Source organism: Eptatretus burgeri, chromosome 7, assembly GCF_056783735.1.
Source record: "Eptatretus burgeri isolate ZD-2024b chromosome 7, Ebu_testis_v1, whole genome shotgun sequence".
NCBI lineage: Eukaryota > Metazoa > Chordata > Myxini > Myxiniformes > Myxinidae > Eptatretus > Eptatretus burgeri.
This window is the reverse complement of record NC_140967.1, coordinates 9,539,289-9,564,997: the sequence shown is the minus strand read 5'-3', so window position 1 is coordinate 9,564,997 and position 25,709 is coordinate 9,539,289. Positions and strand designations below refer to the sequence as shown.

The window sequence follows — 25,709 nt, the reverse complement described above, 5'->3', positions numbered from 1 at the left end:
TATTTTGCTAAAATTGAACTGTTTTTGTCATTTTTTTTTTGTCAACATAAGACCGAGATCACACCAGTGCCGCCAACAAAAGTTCATTAATGTTATCCTGTACGGATTCATCGGGTTTGATAGCATTCTTTATTGAGTTGTGTAGCTCGGTCAAACTGAATTTTTGAGTGCGGAATTTCCCTGCGCTATCCTTCACACGTCTTTGTTGGCGTATGTCTGGGGAACAGTTCTTTCTGAGCGCTGCTCCTCATTTTTGAAACACTGGATCTTGGCCCATAAGTCATGATTGATGATTCTGCAACGATAAAAAGTATACTTCATTTTTATTGTGTTTCGTAAACAGTTTGGTTAGCATCCGAATCTGGAAAGACAAAATTGATAATTAAAATATTCATAATCAGGATAGTTTTTGTCAAAAATCATGTTGGATCACATTTTCGGCCCTAAATTACTTGATTTCGGTCCTATGCAACATCCAATCAATTTGAAAATGTGATTAGCGTATTCCTTGACCTGAAAAACATATGAAATGATATATTATAAGCCTTATTAGTCACATTAGAGAAGGAAAACATGAAAAAGGTCAATTTTTGGCCGCCATTTTGAATAAATTAAAGTGACCCCTGGACTATAACACCAGAAATTCTAATGTGCAAAGAACATGAATGGTGACGTCAATGTAGTTATGGACACAAAAATCATGAATATTCAAAATATATAAAATAAAACAACATATATGCAAAATAAATCAAAATAATATTGGATCAAACAAAATATATGAAAAAATAAATAAAATAACATATAAATATGTCAAATAAGGTGTGTGTGTGTGTGAGTGTGTGTGTGTGTGTGTGTGTGTGTGTGTGTGTGTGTGTGTGTGTGTGTGTGTGTGTGTGTGTGTGTGTGTGTGTGTGTGTGTGTGTGTGTGTGTGTCCGTCCGTCCGTCCGTCCTCCATAACACCAAAACCTTGAAACCTACCAGCAATCAAACTTTGCAGGAATATTAAGGGAACTCCAAGGATGTGCATGAGTGAAAATTAGGTGTTTGGGTTAATTAAAACACCCCTTTTGAAGGTAATCAACGGCCTTATTATCTTGCCAAAACGAAGTTTTTGCAAGATATGTGAGTCAGCTTGTATGTTTTTTTTTTTTTTTTTTTTTGTAATCACGTATAAAAAATTCTGCAGAGCACAGTTATCATTGGAAATTTTTGTAACTTTGCATATCAGAGGCCTATAGAGGTCCCTTTCAGCGCACAAAATTTTGAAGGTCAAGGTCAAAGGTCAAGGTCACTTTGTCGCAAATCAGGGGAGTCGACGAAACCCTTATTTTTTGAGTAATTTTGATCGGATCATCTTCAAACCTCATGGGAATATAGTTCATGGTCTGGCGCTCAGCTGATTAATTTTAGTGGCGATTGGCCTTGACCTTCATGGTAGCGCCTGAGGTCAAACATATTTGATCCCAAGGTCAAATTTTCAAGTTTTAGGAACCATATCGTGTAGTACCTCAAATTGAACACCTCGATGAGTGCTTTCTAGATATGTCAAGCTTGAGACATTATGACGTCATTTGGTGACGTAATGAGGCAAACGCATATTTTTCATGGTTACTCTGTAGAACGATTCTCATTGGAATCTCTCGTCGGCAGATATTCCTCAAGGAGTCGCTCCTGGTGGATAGCAGCTCTGTTCACCTCAGTGTGACCTTAAAGAAGTCACACGTGGTCACCTTTTGGCACCACCCTGCGGGTGACATTGGTTTATTTATTTATGTCCTTCATCAGGTGCATCCTCGGCCACTTTGCTCTCTGGGGTCTTAAGGCGTATCCTGGGTTACCTTGCTGGGGTCTGAAGCCGCCATGTCTTTTTGCCTGCTCAAACATGCTTTGACTTTAAACAAGCCGCAACGGTTTCTTAACGCTGAGGTTATTTTTTTAATTTCCTCACTCATCTATCTATAATTCCAGCAATGTGTATGTCTGTGTCTGTGTCTGTGTGTCTGTGTGTCTGTGTGTCTGTGTGTCTGTGTGTCTGTGTGTCTGTGTGTCTCTGTGTCTCTGTGTCTCTGTGTCTCTGTGTCTCTGTGTCTCTGTGTCTCTGTGTCTCTGTGTCTCTGTGTCTCTGTGTCTCTGTGTCTCTGTGTCTCTGTGTGTCTGTGTGTCTGTGTCTGTGACCGCTGTTTCTCGACAACCACTGGTTCGATCTAATTGAAACTTGCCAGATATATTGCTGGAGACCTGAGGATGTGCCTTTTCAAGGTTTGATATTAATCGGACAAGTGCTTCCTAAGTTATGGCCATTTATTTACCAAACCATGACAAGACACGTTGTTGCGTGGGCGTGGCCGATGGGGGAAGGGAAGGGAAGCCGCTTTCCCCATTATGGGTTACAACGTGCGGGCTTCCGGAGAGTGATGACTTCGTGTATTCTAATAATTTCTCGATTTCTTATGCGCATTTATAGATAAACACAATGCCCCAAGTTATGATCGTTTTCATATTAGACGGTGCATAAATTTTGGTAACGTCAGAGTGCTGGTATGCTCCGAACCTGGAAGTAAATTTTTTTCTCTCTCTTCTCTTCTCTTTTTGTTTTTCCTTGCGACGACATTACGAAAAGGTAAAATACGTTGGCGCTAATTGAATAATTGGCCATTAAAACCTAAATTGCGAATAATCGTAACTGATATGCGAACTTTCAGGCCACGCACGTACGGGCACGCGAGAGCGAAAAAATGGCCTGTGTGGTTGTTGTTTCTTGCTCGTGGTTGGAATATATTTTTTATTTTTTTTATTTTACGGGCACGTGCTAGTATTATCAAATGCCTGTTCCTCCCAGCTACAAATCGCTGGATACATTGCAATGCTTATAAACACCCGGAGACGTCAGTGTTCATGGCTTTATTTCATTTCCACACATGCCATAACCTCTAGAATCCCTTAAACTCAGCCGAATTACAAAATTACGCTCCAGAATTGAACTTAGCAGCAGTTCCAACTGATAAAAAAAAGTGTTCATTTGTCTAATTTGGACATTGCTTGGGTGTCTCCGGGAGGTGTTTATTATGATGGATCATTGCTTGCCAAGCAAGCTGTTCCTTATCAACCATTTCATTGGAGTGCTTCCTTGAGTGCTTAATCCACTGGGCGAGTGCTCTACAATATTCACACTGTCACTGAGTATATACTGTACATCAATCGACTTGAACAAAGGTCAGGGGCCAATCGCCTGTGTTGGCCACGTGTTGTTCTGTGGTGCATCAGGTGGTGGCTGTCTCACTGAAAATGTGAACTTTTATTTTACACGTTTTCCCTTTTTGTACGATCTGTTATATGACCCGTCACTTCGGTATTGGTAAATAATAATGAACATTAAATGTTTTTTTTTTTTTTTAAGTTTCTTCAACCATTTCGTGGATTACTTAGTAAAACCAGATGGTACGTGTTCTTCAAGTGTCAAGAGCGATAACGCGGTTTGATACCAGAGGTGGGAAGGCAAAATAAATTATATGATCACAATGAGTAAAAAATGTTTTCAGTTGTTATGAAGAAATGAATCGCCACATCATGGCAGGAAAGCCAAGAGGTGCACGTGCTTGCTCGAAGCTGTCTCACCTGGGTAAATTGTGTTTCACAGGTAGACCTGATTCATCACTGACAGGCTGTTAAACTGGACGTCACAGCTGTTCAGGTGATTGTTTGGAGATGCGGAATCCCCCCCCTCTCCTCCTCTTCCCTCATATCTCCTCACCTCTCTCTCTCTCCCCCTCCCTCTCTCTCTCTCTCTCTGGCGCTCTCTGTCTCCGAACATATCTGGACGGTGGTGATGCCTGGAAGGTGGTTATCTCTGTATGTATCTGCATGGTGGTTATGTCAAGCCAGTGCTTATCGCCATACGTGTTTGGACAGTGGTTATTTCCAGATGAACACTCTCCTCACACTGCCTTACCTTGCCCTTCTCTCGCACTGCCTTACCTTGCCCTTCCCTCGCACTGCCTTACCTTGCCCAACCCTCACACTGCCTTACTTTGCCCTCCTCTCACACTGCCTTCCCTTGAAGTATCTGGACAGTGGTTCTGTCAGGATAGTGGTTATATCCAGATAATGGTTATCTCCGGACGGTGGTTATCCTCGGATGGATCCTCCCTTCATGCTACCTTACCTTCCCCTCCCCTCACACTGCCTTCCCTTGCCCTCCCCTCATGCTGCCTTCTCTTGCCCTCCCATCACACTGCCTTCCTTTGCCCTCTCCTCATGCTGCCTTCCCTTCCCCCACCCCTCCTCTCTCCCTCCCCGACTTCTTACCCCCCCCTTAAGTATTCCCATCAGCGAAGTAACAGGTTGTATTTGGGAGTCGATACGTGTGTGTGTGTGTGTGTGTGTGTGTGTGTGTGTGTGTGTGTGTGTGTGTGTGTGTGTGTGTGTGTGTGTGTTTGTGTGTTTGTGTGTTTGTGTGTTTGTGTGTTTGTGTGTTTGTATGTGTGTGTGTGTGTGTGTGTGTGTGTGTGTGTGTGTGCGCGCGTGTGCGCGTGTGCGCGCGCCTGCGTGCGTTTCCTCCACAACTCCAAAACTATAAAACCGAGCAGCCTGAAATGTTGCATGCACACTAAGAAAACTCCAAGGAAGTCCATGAGTGAAAAATTGAGTGTTTGGGTTAATTAAAACACCCCTTTGAAGCTAATTAACGGCCTTATTTAATTATATCCTTCATCAGGCGATCCTCGGCCACCTCGTTCTCTGGTTCTTAAGGCATTTTCGGGGTAAACTTGCTGGGGTCTGAAGCTGCCATGTTTTTTGACCTGCTTAACCATGCCCTGACTTGGAACAGTCAAGGCATGGTTGACGATTTCTTCACGATAAAGTTTTATTTTCACTTTCCTCACTCATATTATCGAATGCCTGTTCATCATCGCTACGAATCGTTCCGTACATTGCAATGCTTATAAACATCCGGAGACGTCAGTGTTCGTGGCTTGACATTTCGGCATTTCTGGGAGGTGTATTTTTAATGTGCTTCTAATCGCGTGACAAACCAGCCATTTCTTCACAACCATTTCGTTGGAGTGCTTGCTTGAGTGCTTAAGCCACTTGGTGAGCACTCTCCAAGCTGCTTGGTTGTTCGTTTCGGTAAAAGTACCCATGCTCTCAATGGAACATCGATTAGACAGACGTACGTTTCCGCCTGTGTTGGGCCCTGCGTGCTGTGCGGTTGGTGCCTCGGGAGTTGTCTCATCTGCTGAAAATGTGTAATTTTATTTTTACAGGATATCGTTTTGTTTTATCTTTTTGTGCGATCTCCAAATATAATCGAGCCCTCGCTTCAACATCGATACATATAAAAACAATAAGGTCCATCCGACCACGTGTTTGCCATGATCTGGTTGTGAAGCATCGACATTTTATGTTCTGGTCCTTGATATATTTTCAATGGAATTTTGCTAATTTCCCACTTGAATTCCTCTTTCAAAGAACTCTGCTTCAAGGTAAATCTTTGTGTTTGTCGTTTTTGTGTATTATATGCGTGTGTATGTATATAAACTGTATTACCATAACGGAACTTGTGTGTCCTGTCTGTCTGTCTGCGCGTGCGTGCGTGCGTGCGTGTGTCTCTCTCATGCACCCCTCCCTCCCGCAGTGAATAGCAACATTTGGTGAGCTGTCGCTCTCCCCACCTCCCCTCTAAGCTCCCCCTTCTTCATCATCTCTGCCTCCCCTCCCCCCTCTCACCCTACACCTGCCTCCTCTCTCTCTCCCTCCCTCTTTCACCACACCATCCCCCACACTTTTATTGTCCCCGCCAGCGAAGCGACGTGTTGTATTTTCAAGTTTAACAATAAATGGTCTATTGTCCAACAGCATCCTCTTACATCCTTTCTTCTCTGCCTCTAAAGCTCCTTGTTGAATGAAGTGGGGGGGGGGGCATGCATGCAGGCAGGCCCATCTCATGGAGATAGCATGGGTTTTAATTTTTAAATGCTCCTGCTCGGTTTAATACGGAATATGACGGTTAAAAAGAAAACGTTCCTGTTTGGGTGCATTTTATCGCCCGGTAATGCCCTGGTACACCGTCTTCCATCCCCGTACCTCATCATTTTGAAATTCTCGTATTCCACAGAACAATCATGTGGGTTTTCCTTTTTATTTCCAAAACATCAATACATATTATATTGTCATCGATTTTTATTATGAAACAATAACAGAGCTGAGGCTATATCTGTAACTACTGTATCCATAATTAACATGTACATCAGTGTGAAAAATACAGCGGAGGTGTTATTCGCTGAATGGCCTCCTCAGGTGCCTCCAAAGTTCCTTGTCAAACCTTGTATACCATGTTTTGTATCGTGAAAATATTGGGGTTTTTTTTAATCTCCCTGTAAAGCATTAGCTTCTTTGACGTTGGAACAGAAAGGAAGGGAAGGACGTGCAAGGAGTTGTTAAAAAAACCAGTTTGTACGGATAATGATGAACTCGGTTCCATCGTTTCCAAGCGATATTGGTTTGGGTAAAAAAAATAACTTCACTGTAAAGTCACATCTCCATCTACTTTCCTTCACAGTTGAATTAGAAGAACATACAGTATTTAACTATTTAGAGCCTCACCTGGGTGTATATACCACAGTGCACACACACTTACATAATTGTAATGAGAGAAGTTAATGTTGTTCGTCTTCCGCCTGCTCCCGTTAGGGGTCGCCACAGCGGATCATCCGTTATGATCCGCATACTGATTTGGCATAGGTTTTACGCCGGATGCCCTTCCTGACGCAACCCTGGTCGCCTCTTACGACACAGGGATAAGGATTGGGTTTCGCCATGATTCCGGGCTGCCATACACCTTGTCATAGCGCGGCCCAGCGCAGAGCACCTGTCCTCAAGCGATCCTCCAACCCAAGCCTCTGAGTAGCCGGATTACAGGTGCACGCCACTACGCCTGGTATAATGAGAGAAGTTAATGAGTTCTATGATTGTAATGAGAGAAGTTAATGAGTTGCATGTTTGTAATGAGAGAAATTAATGAGATGTATGTTTGTAATGAGACAACTAAATGAGTTGTATTTTTGTAATGAGAGAAGTTAATGAGTTATATGATTGCAATGAGAGAAGTTAATGAGTTGCATGTTTGTAATAAGAGAAGTTTAATGAGTTGTATGTTTGTAATGAGAGAACTAAATGAGTTGTATTTTTGTGATGAGAGAAGTTAATGTGTTGTAAGATTGTAATGAGTTACATGATTGTAATGAGAGAAGTTAATGAGTTGTATTATTGTAATTAGAGAAGTTAATGAGTTGTATGTTTGTAATGAGAGAAGTTAATGAGTTGTATATTTGTAATGAGAGAAGTTAATGAGTTGTATATTTGTAATGAGAGAAGTTAATGAGTTGTATATTTGTAATGAGAGACGTTAATGAGTTATATGATTGTAATGGGAGAAGTTAATGAGTTGTATGTTTGTAATGAGAGAACTTAATGAGTTGTATTTTTGTAATGAGAGAACTTAATGAGTTATATGATTGTAATGAGAGAAGTTAATGAGTTGCATGTTTGTAATAAGAGAAGTTTCATGAGTTGTATGTTTGTCATGAAAGAACTAAATGAGTTGTATTTTTGTAATGAGAGAAGTTAATGTGTTGTATGATTGTAATGAGAGAATTAATGAGTTGTATGATTGTAATGAGAGAAGTTAATGAGTTGTATTTTTGTAATCAGAAAAGTTACTGAGTTGTTTGATTGTAATGAGAGACGTTAATGAGTTGTATTATTGTAATTAGAGAAGTTAATAAGTTGTATGATTGTAATGAGAGAAGTTAATGAGTTGTATATTTGTATATGAGAGACGTTAATGCGTTATATGATTGTAATGGGAGAAGTTAATGAGTTGTATGTTTGTAATGAGAGAACTTAATGCGTTACATGATTGTAATGAGAGAAGTTAATGAGTTACATGATTGTAATGAGAGAAGTTAGAGTTACATGATTGAAATGAGGGAAGTTAATGAGTTGTATGATTGTAATGAGAGAAGTTAATGAGTTGCATGTTTGTAATGAGAGAAGTTAATGAGTTGTATGTTTGTAATGAGAGAACTTAATGCGTTACATGATTGTAATGAGAGAAGTTAATGAGTTACATGATTGTAATGAGAGAAGTTAGAGTTACATGATTGAAATGAGGGAAGTTAATGAGTTGTATGATTGTAATGAGAGAAGTTAATGAGTTGTATTATTGTAATTAGAGAAGTTAATAAGTTGTATGATTGTAATGAGAGAAGTTAATGAGTTGTATATTTGTAATGAGAGACGTTAATGAGTTATATGATTGTAATGAGAGAAGTTAATGAGTTGTATGTTTGTAATGAGAGAACTTAATGCATTACATGATTGTAATGAGAGAAGTTAATGAGTTTCATCATTGTAATGAGAGAAAATCATGAGTTATCTCATAATTAATTGTTAAACACAGCTCTTACCAATTCATTTTGTTCCATGTTTGTAACACAAACATGTTCTTGGTGACGATGGGATAATGAAGAAACCCACGGTTTAAAAAAAACTATCAAGTGTATTTCTTTCTTTCTTTCTTATAACCACAAACTTTTTCAAGTTTTCCAGGAAAGCGGGTTCTTTGGTTTCAAATCAGTTAAAACTTTGCACTCTACATTGGAGTCTTAAGGACAGCAGATGTATTCCATTATAAACGATTATTTACAGTAATTGGGGGTAATAAAATCAAAATGTGTCACAATACTCTTACTTCAAAGGAAGTCTCTTATTCTTATGAATGTATCCATGCCCTGCGTCATAACGATCTTCAAATGCAGACACGAAAAATGAACATTGTGCACAAATGATTATACGATGAACATAAAAACAACATCCAACATTGCCTTCCTTCACTGTTGGTCTCAAAAGCCAAAATTGAGCTTTGTGTGGTAGTTGTGTGATTGATGTAACACAATTGTGATGATGTCATGCACGTTAATTTAAATGTGGTACAATGCAGTATTTCTGAGGGATACCTTAAGGTTTTCATGTTGAGCTTGAAATAATATGCACGTTTAACACTTGCTGCTCTTTTTCAGGACAGTAACCATTGACCTCTTACTGTACATACGGTGAATTGATTCCCAATAATTATTTTTCAATGACCCATCTCATATCATTTTTTTCAAACCAAAACATTTGATGAGCTCATAGCGGAGGCACGCCCCTCCCATTTTTCTGCCAAGTACTCGTGAAGACTCCAAGTACCAGATTTCCTTCGCTTTGGACAAAGCTGTCTGAGTGAGGTACGGGTGCGACTCTATGGACATTTTAAAGCTCATATAACAGAGGGGCAGAAAATCCATGTTTTTGGTGTGGAGCGTATGTTTAGTTCCATTTGTGGAGAGGACCTTTAAATGAGGTATTCATAGTGCATGCTTGAATCCACACTTCAATCGTTGGGATAATCCAGGATTCCAGTACTTAGCAGGAGCATGGTTCGAGATGAGGCTCAAGGATGGGAAGTTGTTCCCCTGGAATGTGTCACGTAACTAAATTCTCCTTAATGACAAAACACCGTGTCCATCTTGCCAGCACATTTCACCACAAGGAGCCTCGTTTGGAGGACATGTATAGGAAGGCATAGGCGTGTGCAGAAATGTGATACACAGCAGCATCGCATTCATACTACAAACTCAAGCAGAGCTTCAGTTCCTATGAGGTTGAGTGAGAGGCAGTTGCTGGCTCTGTGGACCAAGCTGCTCTCGAGAGTCGTCGCACCTTTGGCGGCCGCACGGCAGCAGTTAACCATCTCCATAACCTGATGCGGCCAACCGAACGTGAGACTCTGCGACACGTCTGGACCGAGCAGTACAAGGAGGCCCGGAGAGGTTCTCTCACCCTGGTGAATCCTAAGGTCGTCCAGACTCTGGCTGTGACAGTGATGGGAGTCCTGCACCTTGGAGGTACGTTGCAGAGCCTGCATAAATAAATACAGACAAATAACTTTACTCATTACATTACAAGAACTCATTACATTATAATTACACACGTTACTTGTAAGGTACTCATAAGTCGAAACGCGTCAAGGTAATGGTTAGCGTCAGTGTTCCAGACTCCCTTGGGTTTTTTTTTCTTCTTCGGTATGACGGTGATGTCGACACTTCGATTTCTAGTGCGGTTATAATATAATATAATTAATAGGCTTCCGATCAACGATTTAAATCATAACTGCACGAGAAATCGAAGTGTCAACATCACCGTCATACCGAAGAAAATATATATATATATATATATATTTTAAAACAGGGAGTCTGGAACACTGACGCAAACCATTACCTTGAGTGTTGACTTATGAGCACCTTACAAGTAACTTTTGTCGACGTGTGCCAACGTTCGCATACCGTGCATACAACTTATTCCCATCGCATGCAGAACGTGTGTCATACGGCAAGTACGTCGTAAAATGTTTAACACGTTTATAATTACAAGACGTACTCCACTTAATACGACGTATGATAGCGTACTTCAGCGTTTTATTCACGCATACCAAACTTACCCATACCGTATTCGACGTGCGCCAGCGTTTTGGACGCATTTTTCAGAGGTCGGCATACGCTGGCAAGATCGCCAAGGTGTGACTGCGATGTTGACACTTCCATTTCTGTGGTGGTTATGATTTGAATCGTTGTGCGGCAGCCTTTTAATAAGCTCCGTCACGTCATCGTCGATGATGCGTGCAGTGCGCTCTGCATAAGTTAGACTATCGTGGGGCATAGGTTGGGAAGGCCGACAACAGGCTCAGCATTCGTTGGTATAAGTTAGCTATAATACAACGAAATGTTCTGTGTCCGTTACTAATATGTTATGCATACGACCAACTCGTAAGAATACGTCTGAATCTTTACAAAAAACATCAAAAGTTCAACGTAAGCCAGCGTTTTACATACATTTTAATACGTTGCCATTGCTGGCTAAAACATCAAGGTGTGACTGGGCCTTAAGCAAGGTGTGAGGCAGGGGTGCCAACCCAGATGTGAAAGCAGCACTCTATCAAGCAGTGGATGAAGACCTTGTAGATGGATAAGAGTTCAGGTGTGCCAAGGAGGGACTTTGCACGACGACCAGAAGATGCCCAATTGGTGGCTGGCTTTATTGGCCAACTTAGAAATGTGGTTTACCCAAGAAAGATGGCTGATTGTGAGACCCAGGAGTTTGAGTGACTAAACTTCTTCAGGAGGATTGTACGTAAGGATTATTTTTGTGACGTTGGTAAAATTTTACAATGTTGGTCGTTTTGTTATGGAAGAAAGGTAATGTTTTTTTTAATGGATGTAAATTTTTTTGTGTAATGTCAGAAAATTGTACTGTAACCTGTAGGTAAAGTTATATTATGTAATGCTGTAAAAAAAAAATCTAATGTTTTGTAATCTTCAAAATATACTCGCTGCAATAGTTTTGGCTCCTCATTAATGATTCGGAATTACTTTCACCAACACTGCAGTGATGGAATGAAAAAATCCTAAAGCATACTTGCATGTGCCCACCTTGACCCAAAATGCTTTAATCGTTTCTTTTTTGGGGGGGGGGGGCGACGAAGGAGCCAGGCACTCCCTTTGTGGGTGAGTTAACAAGCATGGAAAATGTAGAACTCAGCTGTAAGATCATGTTTGGTTAAAAGTGCTGGGATAGAAATGAATGGCCACCCACAATGATCTTGTGAACATTGGAGGGGTGGAGGGAGGGCGAGGGAAGAAATACCCTGGAAAAGGGTATGGAGAAAAAGGTGAAACATGTTTTTGATCATGTAGACATTTTACATTTACACACAATTATTAGATTTTTACAAATTATATCCTAAACAACTCATCGCATATGCTTAAGGTTTATCCATGACTGCAGGGTGTGTGTTTGTGTGTGTTTTTTTGTTGCATTCTTTCTGCAGGTCAGCATTCTGAACCTTCTATTTACATTGAATCTAATAGGATTGAATGCTGATGATGAAGTGGTGATGACCGCCAATTCCTCCACCCCAGCTTTCTATGAAAAAGCTGGCGATGTGTGCGATTTAAATGGAACATCCCATGCCAAACGAAGTGGATCGCATTCTCCTTTGCTTGACCTTCGCGGAATTTCAAAGAAGACCACCCTGCTTGTTTAGATGGAAGGATGATGAGCAGAACATCCTTCACAGATATGGTACAGCTACTTGAAGGTTCTACCATCACTCGTGGACACGTGAGATTTCCAAAAGTGTGCCTTGCCTGCATGCAAACCACAGTTGACAATCAATCATGACCATTGGAGAGAGAAAAACAGCAATAACTGCTTTTCTCTCTACAATGAAGGTTTCACTTTTTGGGAGAATATTTGAAGAGATGGAAGGAAATTGAGGTGGTTTGGGGGTGGTTTGGGGGTGGTTTGGGGGTGGTTTGGGGGTGGTCAGAGGATGTGTGGCAATCTTGGGAATGGGGAAGGAGAATGCGAGAGCATTAGAGGTTACGTTTGAAGGAGAAGGTGGAGCTACACTTGGGGAATTCAAATTTCCACCGTTTTTGCAAACTTAATAAACCTCTGGTCCCTTCTGTGTAATTAAGTCATGCGTTTTTAGCTCCTTTTCCTCAATACACCAATTCTGAGTTGTTCTTTAATGATGTTGTGCAATCTCATCCTGTTGAATCGTGCACCGTTTTCCTTTTAAAAACATCGGATTCATTCATCTCCATCAGTTTTCTTCAGGAGGTCAGCCAATGACTCAGTTAATTGTTGACTGAGTTTGATTAGCTTGGTTATCTTGGTAACTTCATGTGAGCCAACAGGTGTACTTGTGCACCAGATACTAGGTGATGCTTGAATGGTGTCCGTAAAATATACAATTTTACGGACACCGTCGAACCATCACGGCAATGAGTGTGTCGAGTCAAAGTACCTGAGGAAAGTTGTCCAGACTTGGTCCCAATTCCTGCGTTTTCTTCTCCACTGTGGGAGATGATGGAACTGCAGGACAGACCACAACAGGACCTGAGTGGAGAACTTTGAGGCTGTCATGTTAATGTCCATTAACAATGCATGCCTTATTTGATCAATGCAAAGCATGGTTTGAGGATCTTGGCATGAAACCAGGGTGTGTGCGACAGACAGCTTTCCCATAGAAAATTTTACTCGTATCGGACGTTATGCAGGGGCAGTTAATGGCTGCCAACGGTTATATCAAAGGGTTCATATAATGGAACACATTGTCAAGGAACAAATACTTTATTTTAAGGACAAATACCCAATCGAGCAGATAAAAGCAAGGATGAATGGGAAGATTTTCCCTAATATTGGTGGAATTTGGCTCTCATGTTTGCTTGAATATTTATATGCAGGAGGTATACATGTTTATATATATATATACATAGCAAACAATCGCATGTACAATGATGAGTGACATTCACCTGATGAAAATATTGCAACATTCAACGTGCTTTAAGAAAAGTTTATTGTTGCACATGCAAGCATGGAAACGGCCGTAAAAATGAAGATGATCATGATGATGATGATGTCCTAATAAGGTTTTTCATTTGCCGCTCATGCTGACTGAGGCATGTCGGCCAACTTTGGCTGTTTGTGCTTCCATTGGCTGCAAAGAAGTAAGGACAAGTCTTGCCTTCGCACTCATCTCTGGAGGTAAAGAACAACAACCCAAGTCAGGGAATTTAGTACACACACAGTGTGTCTGTCTCTCCGTCTCGCTGTCTCTCGGTCTCTCGCTGTCTCTCGGTCTTTCGCTGTCTCTCGGTGTCGCCGTCTCTCCGTCTCTCGGTGTCTCTCGGTGTCGCCGTCTCTCCGTCTCTCGGTGTCGCCGTCTCTCCATCTCTCGGTGTCTCTCGGTGTCGCCGTCTCTCCGTCTCTCCATCTCTCGCTGTCTCTCGGTGTCGCCGTCTCTCCGTCTCTCCGTCTCTCCGTCCCTCGGTCTCTCGGTGTCGCCGTCTCTCCATCTCTCGCTGTCTCTCGGTGTCGCAGTCTCTCCGTCCCTCCGTCTCTCCGTCTCTCCGTCTCTCCGTCTCTCCGTCCCTCTGTTTCTCGGTGTCACTGTCTCACTGTCCCTCGGTCTCTCGGTGTCGCCGTCTCTCCGTCCCTCCGTCTCTCCGTCTCTCCGTCCCTCTGTCTCTCCGTCCCTCTGTTTCTCGGTGTCACTGTCTCACTGTCTCACTGTCCCTCGGTCTCTCTGTCTCACTGTCTCACTGTCCCTCGGTCTCACTGTCTCTCTGTCTCACTGTCCCTCGGTCCTTCTGTCTCACGGTCCCTCGGTCTCTCTGTCTCTCTGTCCCTCGGTCTCTGTCTCACTGTCCCTCGGTCTCACTGTCTCTCTGTCTCACTGTCCCTCGGTCCTTCTGTCTCACGGTCCCTCGGTCTCTCTGTCCCTCGGTCCCACTGTCTCACTGTACCTCGGTCCCTCTGTCTCACTGTACCTCGGTCCCTCTGTCTCACTGTCTCTCTGTCTCACTGTCCCTCGGTCCTTCTGTCTCACGGTCCCTCGGTCTCTCTGTCCCTCGGTCCCACTGTCCCACTGTACCTCGGTCCCTCTGTCTCACTGTACCTCGGTCCCTCGGTCTCTCCGTCCCTCCGTCTCTCCGTCCCTCTGTTTCTCTGTCCCTCGGTTTCTCAGTCTCACTGTCTCACTGTCCCTCGGTCTCTCCGTCTCTCTGTCTCATGGTTCCTCTGTCTCTCGGTCTCTCTGTCCCTCTGTCTCACTGTCTCACTGTCCCTCGGTCCCTCTGTCTCACTGTCCCTCTGTCTCACTGTCCCTCTGTCCCTGTCTCACTGTCTCACTGTCCCTCGGTCTCTCCGTCTCTCTGTCTCATGGTTCCTCTGTCTCTCGGTCTCTCTGTCCCTCTGTCTCACAGTCCCTCTGTCTCTTTGTCCCTCTGTCTCACTGTCTCACTGTCTCACTATCTCACTGTCCCTCGGTCCCTCTGTCTCACTGTCCCTCTGTCTCACTGTCCCTCTGTCTCACTGTCCCTCGGTCCTTCTGTCTCACGGTCCCTCGGTGTCTCGGTGTCTCGGTGTCTCGGTGTCTCTGTATCTCCATCTCTCGGTCTCTCTGTGTCTCTGTCTCTCTGTATGTCTCCGTCTCCGTCTCTCGGTCTCTCCGTCTCCGTCCCGCGGTCTCTCCGTCGCGGTGTCTCCGTGTCTCCATCTCTCCGTCGCGGTCTCTCCGTCTCTCCGTCCCGCGGTCTCTCCGTCGCGGTGTCTCCGTGTCTCCATCTCTCCGTCGCGGTCTCTCCGTCTCTCCGTCGCGGTCTCTCCGTCGCGGTCTCTCCGTCTCTCCGTCGCGGTCTCTCAGTCTCTCCGTCGCGGTCTCTCAGTCTCACTGTCCCTCTGTCTCACTGTCCCTCTGTCCCTGTCTCACTGTCGCCGTCTCTCCGTCGGTCTCTCCGTCTCTCTGTCTCATGGTTCCTCTGTCTCTCGGTCTCTCTGTCCCTCTGTCTCACAGTCCCTCTGTCTCTTTGTCCCACTGTCTCACTATCTCACTGTCCCTCGGTCCCTCTGTCTCACTGTCCCTCTGTCTCACTGTCCCTCTGTCTCACTGTCCCTCTGTCTCACTGTCCCTCGGTCTCTCCGTCTCTCCGTCTCACCGTCTCACCGTCTCACCGTCTCTCCGTCTCTCCGTCTCTCCGTCTCTCCGTCTCTCCGTCTCTCCGTCTCTCCGTCTCTCCGTCTCTCCGTCGCCGTCTCTCCGTCGCCGTCTCTCCGTCGCCGTCTCTCCGTCGCCGTCTCTCCGTCTCTCCGTCTCTCCGTCGCCGTCTCTCCGTCGCCGTCTCTCCGTCGCCGTCTCTCCGTCGCCGTCTCTCCGTCGCCGTCTCTCCGTCGCCGTCTCTCCGTCGCCGTCTCTCCGTCGCCGTCTCTCCGTCGCCGTCTCTCCGTCGCCGTCTCTCCGTCGCCGTCTCTCCGTCGCCGTCTCTCCGTCGCCGTCTCTCCGTCTCTCCGTCGCCGTCTCTCCGTCGCCGTCTCTCCGTCGCCGTCTCTCCGTCGCCGTCTCTCCGTCGCCGTCTCTCCGTCGCCGTCTCTCCGTCTCTCCGTCTCTCCGTCGCCGTCTCTCCGTCGCCGTCTCTCCGTCGCCGTCTCTCCGTCGCCGTCTCTCCGTCGCGGTCTCTCCGTCTCCGTCTCCGTCGCGGTCTCTCCGTCGCGGTCTCTCCGTCTCCGTCTCTCCGTCTCCGTCTCTCCGTCTCGGTCTCTCCGTCGCGGTCTCTCCGTCTCGGTCTCTCCGTCGCGGTCTCTCCGTCTCGGTCTCTCCGTCGCGGTCTCTCCGTCTCCGTCTCCGTCGCGGTCTCTCCTTCTCTCCGTCGCGGTCTCTCCGTCTCCGTCTCTCCGTCTCGGTCTCTCCGTCGCGGTCTCTCCGTCTCTCCGTCTCGGTCTCTCCGTCGCGGTCTCTCCGTCTCGGTCTCTCCGTCGCGGTCTCTCCGTCTCGGTCTCTCCGTCGCGGTCTCTCCGTCTCGGTCTCTCCGTCGCGGTCTCTCCGTCTCTCCGTCTCAGTCTCTCCGTCTCTCCGTCGCCGTCTCTCCGTCGCCGTCTCTCCGTCGCCGTCTCTCCGTCGCCGTCTCTCCGTCGCCGTCTCTCCGTCGCCGTCTCTCCGTCGCCGTCTCTCCGTCGCCGTCTCTCCGTCGCCGTCTCTCCGTCGCCGTCTCTCCGTCGCCGTCTCTCCGTCGCCGTCTCTCCGTCGCCGTCTCTCTGTATCTCGGTCTCTCCGTCGTGGTCTCTCCTTCTCTCCGTCACGGTCTCTCCGTCGCGGTCTCTCCGTCTCGGTCTCTCAGTCGCGGTCTCTCCGTCTCGGTCTCTCGCTCGCTCCCCCCACATAATTATACACATATTGATATGTTATAATACAGATTTTTATACAAACACACGATAGACTATACTATTACGGTGCCAGGGGTCGGCCATGAGCCGACCGCTCTGACGGAGCCGTAAGTCGAATCGGCCCGACCGATCGCCAGGAATAGAGATCGATGCCCAGATAACTCCGAGGCCGACGGATCCTTGTGCAAGAACCGAAATACGCCAATGGGCAGGCCACGTGGGGTCGGGTGGATTGCCAATCTTCAATTTACCTAAATACCCACGTGATCCAACTCCCGGGGTATTCCACCCTCGACGGAACTCGTACGGAACCAGCCGCTTAAGCGAGCCTGTCCCGTGTGCGATTCCGAGCGGCTTAATCGCCGAGAACCGTCGGTCCGAATGTCCCCCTTTTACGGCATACCAACGGCTTTCTTACTCCCAACACACGAAATGCTCAGTCAAGGAAAGAATCGATGCGACGATCTGAAAACATTTAACAACTGGGGTATTTATTAATAACTAGAAAAGGTGCCCGTCTTCAACGGTCGTCACTGGCAACATATGGTAAAAGACAGATAGCATGAATGTATTTTAAACAATATATTCTATCATTTTTATCCATTGATTATCATTCAGGTTTTCCCCTTCGACTGTCCCGCAGTAGCTCCACTTCGATGACATTACCACGTAGTTTAGTGACTACACAACGTGTACCATTCGTGAGTTCCGGAGGATCCATAGAGCACATTTAAATTACAGGGCACCCTACTTTAAAATGATCCAAAAGGCTGGATCAGTTTCGTCTACATCTTCATATCTTGTAGATTTTACCTGGCCGGATCAGTTTCGTCTCCATATTCATATGTTGTAGAATTTAGCTGATTCTGAAACTGTTAACAGCATGTCGATCGGATGGTTCTGTGATTTTCTACGGTAGTAAACAGAAGTACGACTTAAGCCTGTACGCCACTATGCGGAGACCCGAGGACCTTATATTTCACAACAAACTAAAAACTCACAAAATTGGAAGATATTTTAAATAAACAATTTATTATAATATCAATTAAATATCATTTTTATCCATCGATAATATGAATTGTTCTGTACAGCTATAGTTGTTTTCCTGGGATCTGCGCATCCATCCACAATCTATGTTCTAATGAAGTGCAGTAGGAATAATAAAAAGTCGGATGAACATCAACTGTTTCACTACCATAATCATCAAAACGAATTTTGAGGGGCCTCTTAAGGAAGACAATAATATCATTACTATATATATGTCAAAGCTTGTTTCATTTCATGCAGTAACAAAAATCTGATGGTGGAACAAAAAAAGGGGCATACCAAAATATTAATATAGATAATCATCAAAACGAATTTTGAGGGGCCTCTTAAGGAAGACAATAATATCATTACTATATATGTCAAAGCTTGTTTCATTTCATGCAGTAACAAAAATCTGAAATATTAATATAGATAATGCCGAAATATTAATATAGATAATGGGGGACGAGGGAAGCACGTAAGAGCAGAACTATACCGACTATTCAAAATGCAATACAATCATTTGCAGCACACAAAGCACTTAACAGTTTCCTACTTATTAGATGGACACACACACACACACACACACACACACACACACACACACACACACACACACACACACACACACACACACACACACACACACACACACACACACACACACACACACACACACACACACACACACACACACACACACACACACACACACACGAAATATTGGCTGATGCCTTTAATAACAGACTCCAGCTCGGAGGACATTTGAGCTGAAACCCAGAACCTATCTCAAACCTCTCCACCTCGTGTGGTCTTCAAGCTGTTTGGACCCGGGCTCCAGCGAGAGTGAGCTGGATCCAATCGCCATGAGCAGCGAATCCTCTCGCGCTTCCGAACACGTGCCGGTGAGACGAGGTGCCGGTCCTTCCCGTCGATGCGTCGCTATCTCGAAGAACCACCTCCAAGATGAGGCCGATGAGTCGCACCAAGCCGGGAACCAAGCGGAGAACAAAGAGCTCCACGAACCAAGAAGAGCCAGCCGAGCAACCAGCTCAACTCTCTTCCGATGAACAAAGCCTCTCACAACACGAACCAAGAACTCCGAGCCGAGCAGAACCCAAAGGCTTGCGAAAAGCCAAACTGAAGCAAAAAGCTTACTAAAAGACTCAAGCAGAAGCTGAAGCTCTACTGAATGCCAGCCCGAACAAAGCAGAGGATCTCTTCTTTATTCTTATCAGCCCCCTCCCCCGCTCCAGGACTGACTAATGCCCTCGTGTTCAATCACAGGTGGGAGGGAGTTGTTGACTTCAAGAATCATGGGACCGGAGGGCTCTTCTTCCTCTTCACAGAAGAGGGGGAGGGGCGTCTTCCTTTGTGTTATGATCGCTCCCTAACTATTAAATTGAATCTCACAGCACACTTAATCGATTTTAATCGATTTCTGCCCATTAAACAATGGAAGGTGAACTATCCTGGGAACAAGCACTTCGAGACATAACTGACGAAAGGAACCTGAATGTTGTGTGCAATCGAATTCCCAAATTTGTAACAATACATATTGCACATGCACACACACTGGTGGAAGTGGATACTTTGAGACCTGGGAGGGCTTCGTTCCACCTCCTGAATCTGGCACATGGAGATAACAATCAACGACACAAATACACGTATGTACCCGCATCTTCCTCCTCGTTTCCATATAACTTGATGATGAGTTTTCTAATCCTGACCCACCTATAAACTCTCATCCTGCTGTTTTGCAGGCTTGGCGATTTGTCAATATGTGTGCCGTTACTTGTCGCTCAGATGGACTTTAAACTGGACTGGGGTTGGGAGGAAAGAGCTATTTTGATAGAATGTGATTAAAACATTGGGGAACAATAGTCTATTCAAATCACATTGGTCCAATATAACGTTGTTCAAAAACTTTAAGTACAGTGTGTTTCCCCCTCCCCCCCCCCCCATACCCAGGTGTGCATCTTTGTGAATAAACTGTATAAATAAATGCTGTTGTGTACTTTGTTCTCCCGACTCATTTCCTTCTTAAATATGCACATGAAGTCAATTTGTCTCTGAGTGATTCCAGTTGCCCTGATCGAAAGCAGGTTTGATTATTAATCGTCCGTTAAAGTATGTATTTAGTTCGGGACAATTAGCTTCCACACAAAAAGCACCCCATGTTCGGCACAGTGACCGTTCGAACTGCCATTTGGGTGCCAGGTGTGAGGGAGTACCAGCACGTCGCTGACACGGCTCAGATGTTCCAGTGAAACCTCTCTCAACTCACACCATTAAATTGTCTATTTGTGTACATAAAAGTGTGTGCATATTTGTGCCAAATGGAAACAAGTCAGAGATGGAACTACCACACCTCACAGCACTCTCAGCAGCAGAGTAGACTTCAAAAATCAGATTGATCAGTTTTGGTGGCACCACCCCCGCCCCCCTCCCAACACCCACAAAGACAGAGACTCTTCCAGAGGGCATCCCGATTCACTGAATCAAATGCTTTGCAGAGATCAAGATAGGTTGCAAACACCCAATATTGAAACTCTCGCCTGTGTTCGGTGAGGATCCGAAGATCAACGATACGGTCAATCGTTGACCTCTTTGGTGTAAAGCCTGACTGCTCTGGACGCTCGTGGTCAAGCAGATGGAGAACCCTATCAAGAATTATCCGAGCAAAGTCCTTGCCCGGCACTGAGGGCAGCATCACCCCCTCGGTAGTTGTTGCAGTCCGAGCGATCACCCTTCCTTTTCCGGAGAGGGACAATGAGGCCCCTCTTCGAGTCAGTTGGGATGATAGCTGTGCTCCAGAGAGTCCAGAACTGCATGCAATGACATCAGTGCAGCATTTTCACCAGTCTTGAGAAGTTCAGCATGAATGCAACAGATCTCAAGAGCTTCACCCCCTTTCAAGTGGTTCACTGCAACCTGTGTTTCCACAAACGAAGGTAGTTCACATTTGATTGAAGGGTCAGCAAGAGAGACAGATACACCCTGATATCCAACTCGAGAGCTGGTGGGTTGGCCTGGTACAGCCGCTCAAAGTAACCGGCCCAACGGGTCTTAACTTCGGAATCCTCTGTCAAGAGCCCGCCACCCTCTGCTCGTACTGCAGTACACCGAGGGGCGGACTTTGAGGGGCACAATGCAAGAATTCCTCTGTTAGCAAGACGAGAATCACTTGACCACAGGTGATGCTCTACCCATTCACAGATTCCTCACACATAGGCCTCCTTGTCTACCCTCAGCGAACGTAGTTTTACGCCTCAGCTCCCTGAACAGCTCAGCTCTGCAATCAGGCCTGCCCTGCGACTCTGGTCAATGGTATCCAGTGTCCCTTGGGAGACAAAGTTCTTCTTCACCTGAAGGTGCATTCCAAGCCAACCATCAACAATATTCAGGATGGTGGTCTTGAAGGCACTCCACGATTCAGGATCCCCCGAAACACTCAGACCCCCCAAATTCCCACTCACCCCATTTGCAAACTCCTGAGCTTCCCTCTCATTAAGCCTGGTGTTGGCTTCGTGGTTAGAGTGGCTGGCTTAAGATCTTAGGGATCCTGAGTTTGAGCCCTGTTGGCTGCTGAATTAACACCAGGTGGGGTTGACTCAGTCTGTCATCCTTCCGAGGTCAGAAAAATGAGTACCAGTGTACTGGCAGAGGGGCACAGCCACGCGTCCAAGAAATTCTAGCTACCCGCCAGCCGAGCTGCTATATGCAAGTACAGAACAGAACCCTCTCATTCTTGAGCTTGCCAACATCCAGCCTTGGCTAGGATGGTACCATTCTCCCAGATTTGAGCTGCAACTTCAGAGTTCCTACAACAAGCCTGTGGTCAGTATTGAGGAACTGAGCACTCCGGTAGACTCTGCAGTTCTCGATCATCCTCCAGCGCCCAATGAGCACATAGTCAATCTCCTTTGCCACACCATCAGTGTTGGAATTCCAAGTCCAGCGGTGAGCCTGTGGGTGCTCAAACCATGAACCAGCCACAAAAGTCCACGACCTTATTGCTATTCTGGTTCACAGTTTCAGACCCATGGGGGCCAACACATGTCTCATAACCATCCCGATCAGTTCGTCGATGCATTGAAATCCCCCAAGACGAGAAGAGTATCTCGCTTGGGGGACCGATCAACCACAGACTCGAGTGTGGCAGCGAATGCGTCCTTCATGGTAAGATCACTCGCCTCAGTCGTAGCATATACTGAGACCAGAGAAACAACACCCAAGGAGTGACGAGTCTTCAGTCTCGTAATACGCTCGTTGACCGGTGCGAACCTCAATTATCATGGGAGTCAGCTTGTTGGACACAGTTACAGCAACTCCTTGGGAATGGTAACCATCAGAGCGACAAAACCAATAGTAGGTGTAACCATCTGCTATGATCTCGCCACTATCCGGTCTCATATCCTCTGAGTGCTGCAATACTGGTATTCAAACTCTTGATCTCAGATGATAGCAGACAGGTGATCATCTTCTCTTCGAGTGAGGACATTCCAGGTACCCACCCGAAAGGACCGCCTCAGGTTAACCAGAGGAGACCCCCCCATCTGGTGGACGACACCTCAGCACCACTCCGACACACCACCACAACCCGACCCAGGAAGGTTACCTCGTGCTTTTTCTCATATCAAAGAATGGGGGTCCCGAAGGCTTTGCCGCAATCGCATCATCCAGTGAGCTGCCCTGCATCAGGCTTCTGCTTTTCTTCTTTTTCTTCTTCCTCTTCTCTTTTTTCTTATTTTTCTTCTTCCTCTTCTTCTCCAGTACACTGGTACTCATTTTGCCGACCTCGGAAGTATGACAGGCTGAGTCAACCCCACCTCGTGTTAATTCAGCGGCTAACGGGGCTCGAACTCACGTCCCTAAGAAGCCAACCACCCTAACCGCTAAACCAACACCAGGCTCTTTGAAAGGCAGCTGTATAGGAGGTACTCCCACAGAATGAGTTTTTAGTTTTATTTGAAACCTTTATAAAAGAAAGATCTCAGATAAAGACCTTCATAGAAACAGGGATTTTGTTGTCTGTTGTGGAGTCTAAGATAAATTAATGGGACACAGATGGCTGCCTCGATTACTCTCGAAAAAAAAGAAAAAAAGCCCGGGTTTGAAGGAAGAACATTCCCACTGCCTCTGTGCGCATACAATACATCATGGATATATCGCTCGGATAAATTCCAATTGCACTTTTACCCATAGGCTGACATCATCAGCCTGAAGCCTCAGCCTGAAGTCTGACGCCAATACTTACTGTGGCCTTCACAACGCCCATATATATATATATATATATATATATATATATGAAAGTCAAGTCTCTGAATTATATCCTGTTGGAACGTACCTTTTTAAACCTTTGGAACGCTGAGACTCCTTGACCCTTAGCAGATTAGACCCTTGAAGACCCTTTTGACATTTTAGATGCCTTTTGACCTTTTATACCCCGTCAACCCTTTATATACCTTTAGATCCTTTTGAGTTTAGACCCATAATGATGCTTTAAAGCCCTATAGACCCTAAACACCCTTTGGACTCTTTCAATCCATGAAGACCCCTTTACTTATTATAGACCCTTTAGACCCCTTAAGATCTTTACATCTTTTCGACTGCTTTGACCCCTTGACTCTTTCGACCCATTAGACCCTTTCAAACCATTAGAGACCATAAGACTCTATAGACCATATAGAATCCTTACACCCCTTTATACCTTTAGACCCCTAACTTTAGACCCTTAATTGGAACATACCCTTACCCTTTATACCACTTTAGATCTTTTAAAATCCTTTAAACTTTTTATGTCCCTTTATAGTTTATACCTTTTAAGACCCCATTGACCGTTTCGTCCTTTTATACCCATAAGTCCCCATATATCCTTCGGCCCTTTCAGACTGTTCAGACTCTTTATTCCCATTTCACATTTTTGACCCTTCAGACCTTGTAGACCCCTAACTACTTTTGCACATACCCTTTCGACTCTTTGGACATTTTAAGAACCTTTAATTTAGACACTTTCAACTCCTTCACTCTTTATACCTTTTAGCCCCTTCAGACCCCCTCACTCTTTGGACCCTTTAAACCTCTTAGACCCCTTTAGACCCGAACTACTATCGCAACATACCTCCTATAACTTTAAGACCCTTCGACCCTTTTGACCTTTACACCCTTTAGACACCTTTGACCTGTAGACCTTTTGATACTGGAGACACATTAGATACACACCACACAAATTGCAATATACAGATTGTACTTTTTTCAGCAAGTAATGCGCAATCTCTCCCCACCTGGAGGGGTGAGTACTCTGGTAGTATTGATAATGATCATTGAAAAACTCCCTTTCTGCATATGGTATGTTGCATCTTTACTCCAGCTCGTCTTGTATACATGCACGACATTTTATCAATAAAGATGGGCAGCATCAAATCCAACTACGAGATAGCACAAAGGCCATCGAGGATTTGCTTTCATCAAATATGGTTGTGCGAGGCTCACCGGGTCTTGTCCTGGCATCGGCCTCAATTCCAGATGTGTGCGTGCTGGCTCGACTCACGGCCGAGTGGCCGGACCAGCGCTTGTGGCCGGGCATAGACCGCATTCTGGCAGGCCCGCCAGTGTTGCCCAGGAGTGACCGCTGCTCCTCAAGCTGGTCAAGTTCCAAGTCGAGTGTGTCGCTGATGTAGGACTCACGGTAGCGAGACTTTTCTGCAAATGCCGGATTTTATAAAACAACCTTTTAAGATATTCTGTGAAATGTTACTGCATCAGTGAAAATGACAGGTAATCATGAAACTCAAGCATGCAACAAGGTGCACTGCAGGTGTTGAAGAAAACTTCAGGAATGTGTCAAGCTGTCCTCTTCCTCGTCACCCTCATGAACATTTCTTATCGATTCCCAATTTGTCTGGGCATTGTTTTTTCTGTGCACGCATGTGCAAATTCATGTACACGCATGACAAAACGGGACTTGACATGAAACAAACACAGTGACTGAGCTTGCAGTATGACATCACCATCTTTATGTGTGACATCACCATCTTTATCATGTCGCTTTTTTTCTCCACACTTAGCAGGAGCAATTGAGGAGCAATTTCCTTCTCCTGATGGATACCAACCCATAGGGTTTGCCCATGCTTTATCCTCTAAATGATGAACATCAAGCAAGGAAACGGCACGGACCATTTTTAAAGTCTTTGGCACGACTCGGCCGGGGTCAAGTTCAAACTGCTGACATCCCAGACTCAGAGAGGACAGTCGAATCATTATGCCACATTCTTCAAATGATCAATGTGTATTTGTTACCTCTGCCACTGATGGGGGATGGAGGTTATGTTTTCACCCCTGTTTGTCTGTCTGTCTGTAAGCAAGATATCTCAAAAAGTTATGGATGGATTTGGATGAAACTTGGAGAGGTCGGGTGTGTGACAAGGACGAATTGATTCGATTTTGGTGAAGGGCCAGATTTGGATGTGGCCTATCGGTGGATACAAAACAAAAACTGTTCAGCCTGGCAGAGGTATGCACACTACCAAGTGCGGTTATAGTTGATAATTAGGGCTTCAAGCATGGCTGAAGCTCTATTGAAATCGTTAGTATTATTATTATTAAAAGGCGTTTTTATGTTCTACTGACCGATTTTGTGGCGGATCTGGAGGGAAAAACTGTTCGATGAAATTCAACGAAACTTAACAGGATAATTACTCACCACCTGAAGTTTATACTATGAAACATTTGATGACGTAGGTCACGTGGTATGGCGGCCATATTGGATTTTATCCAAAACCTTAAAACATCTTCTTCTCCAGAACGGATAACACGACAGCCTCAAACTTTTGCACACATTTGCATTGTTCCATGG

General features: G+C 45.2%; 2 protein-coding genes across 6 annotated transcripts in view; one reads left to right on the top strand and one right to left on the bottom strand.

The window, feature by feature from the left end:
• Window positions 1-6,126: 6,126 nt before the first annotated feature.
• The window catches only part of LOC147022640 (FERM domain-containing protein 6-like), a 102,447-nt gene continuing 82,864 nt past the window's right edge, over window positions 6,127-25,709 (bottom strand). For all 5 annotated transcript variants that reach the window (XM_085887383.1, XM_085887384.1, XM_085887386.1 and 2 more), the window contains 3 exons: window positions 24,347-24,556; window positions 12,912-12,979; window positions 6,127-9,962 (listed from right to left, as the gene is read on the bottom strand). In XM_085887383.1, the coding sequence (XP_085743509.1) occupies window positions 9,666-9,962; window positions 12,912-12,979; window positions 24,347-24,556 (575 nt within the window). In that variant the 3' untranslated portion in view covers window positions 6,127-9,665. The remainder of the gene's footprint in view (window positions 9,963-12,911; window positions 12,980-24,346; window positions 24,557-25,709) is intronic.
• LOC147022641 (uncharacterized) lies at window positions 12,398-23,098 on the top strand. The gene is made up of 2 exons (XM_085887142.1): window positions 12,398-14,274; window positions 23,060-23,098. Exons 1-2 carry the CDS (start codon window positions 13,555-13,557, stop codon window positions 23,096-23,098), a joined length of 759 nt encoding a protein of 252 aa, XP_085743268.1. The 5' UTR covers window positions 12,398-13,554.